Consider the following 1,283-nt stretch of genomic DNA (forward strand, 5'->3'; position numbering starts at 1 on the left):
TGTGGGAAGGTACCAGCCTGAAGGGAGGCAGCCCTTGAGCACACAAGCCAGCCAGCAGAAGCCAAAACCGCTCCTTGGCTCAGCCTTCTGTATGGCAGGAGCTGGCTGGAAGCAGATGGAATGAGGGCTGGGCGTTAACCTGAGGTTAAGCCGCTTAAGTGATGATATGTGTGATGGTGGCATAGTCTTGTGAACACAGGAAGAGGGTCTGGAACCACTGGTGGGAGAACCTGTGCTTAGAAGCAACTGATTCCAACCTCTTATTCCTCGTATACCCCAGGGAAATATTTCCTCTGTACAGCTCTATCACTTAACTCTGATTCCCATTGCCGTGCAGCCAAGAAGCGTCCCGAGAAGCCTTACCTGCTCCTGGAACATGGGCAATCAGCAGAGTTTCATGTGTTTTTCAAACCCACCCTGGCCCAACGCCTGAAAGGGAAGATCCGTGTGCCATTGTCAGGCAACAGTGAGATCGACATAGTGCTGGTGGGTGAAGGCCACAATGATCACTTCACCCTTGATAACCTCCCTGGACTAGCAGAAGACAACCAGGAGAGCAATGCTGAGGGCAATCTGGAGGACGACATCATTGAGGGTAAGAGAGGAGAGGCTGCCAAGGTAGAGCGAGGAAGAGGAAAATGTCTGGTCATGCGTGTCCTCTCTCTAGCCAGGGCTGGGCTGTCACCCACTGGACTTGGGGGCCTGTGAGCTTGCCAGCCATGCACACAGAGCAGTGTGTGCTGTGCTGCTTGTCACTGGGCACAGACACAACCACGGGCTTGGGGACCTCCCAGAGGGAGGGAGGGAGGCTTGGAGGAAGGAAGAGCTGAACATGCACGTGTCTCTTATAGTGAGGGGGGCGGATGGACATCACTGCATGCTGGGATCTCTTGCTCTCCTTCACAGCTGTCAGAGCGAATCACATAAAGTTTGGGGAGTGTGCAGTCAGGGAGCTCTGCGACAAGACCTTCACAGTCACCAACCGCAGCAAGGAGGAGGTGATGCGGTTTGAGTGGCTGCTGGCAGATGCCCCGTTCCAGTTCTCCCCCAAGGTGAGCTGGGACAGCCCTGCCTTTCTCAGTTGCTCAGGCCCTTTCCTGGTGTTCCTGGGAGCTGGCAGGGAGTCACCACATACCAGTGAGAGCCCGTTCCAGTGCCATGCAGGAGATGCAATCCCTGTCTTTGCTGGGGCAGGGCTGTCAGCCCAGCAGAAAAGGCTCCGCGTTCTGGGAGGTGGCACCTTCTGTTCATATTTTGCTCTGTCAAATCTCACATAAATCCTC

General features: G+C 55.0%; 1 protein-coding gene across 1 annotated transcript; it reads left to right on the forward strand.

Moving 5' to 3' along the window:
- Positions 1-337: 337 nt before the first annotated feature.
- LOC115307817 (hydrocephalus-inducing protein-like) lies at positions 338-1,137 on the forward strand (the record flags this gene model as incomplete). The annotated part of the gene is made up of 2 exons (XM_029963270.1): positions 338-595; positions 907-1,137. Coding segments are annotated over 2 exons (489 nt in total), but the record flags the coding sequence as incomplete, so codon positions are not given.
- Between the last annotated feature and the right edge of the window lie 146 nt (positions 1,138-1,283).

This window comes from Manacus vitellinus, unplaced genomic scaffold (assembly GCF_001715985.3).
Source record: "Manacus vitellinus isolate BGI_N305 unplaced genomic scaffold, ASM171598v3 scaffold_584_pilon, whole genome shotgun sequence".
In the NCBI taxonomy this organism is placed as follows: Eukaryota; Metazoa; Chordata; class Aves; order Passeriformes; family Pipridae; genus Manacus; species Manacus vitellinus.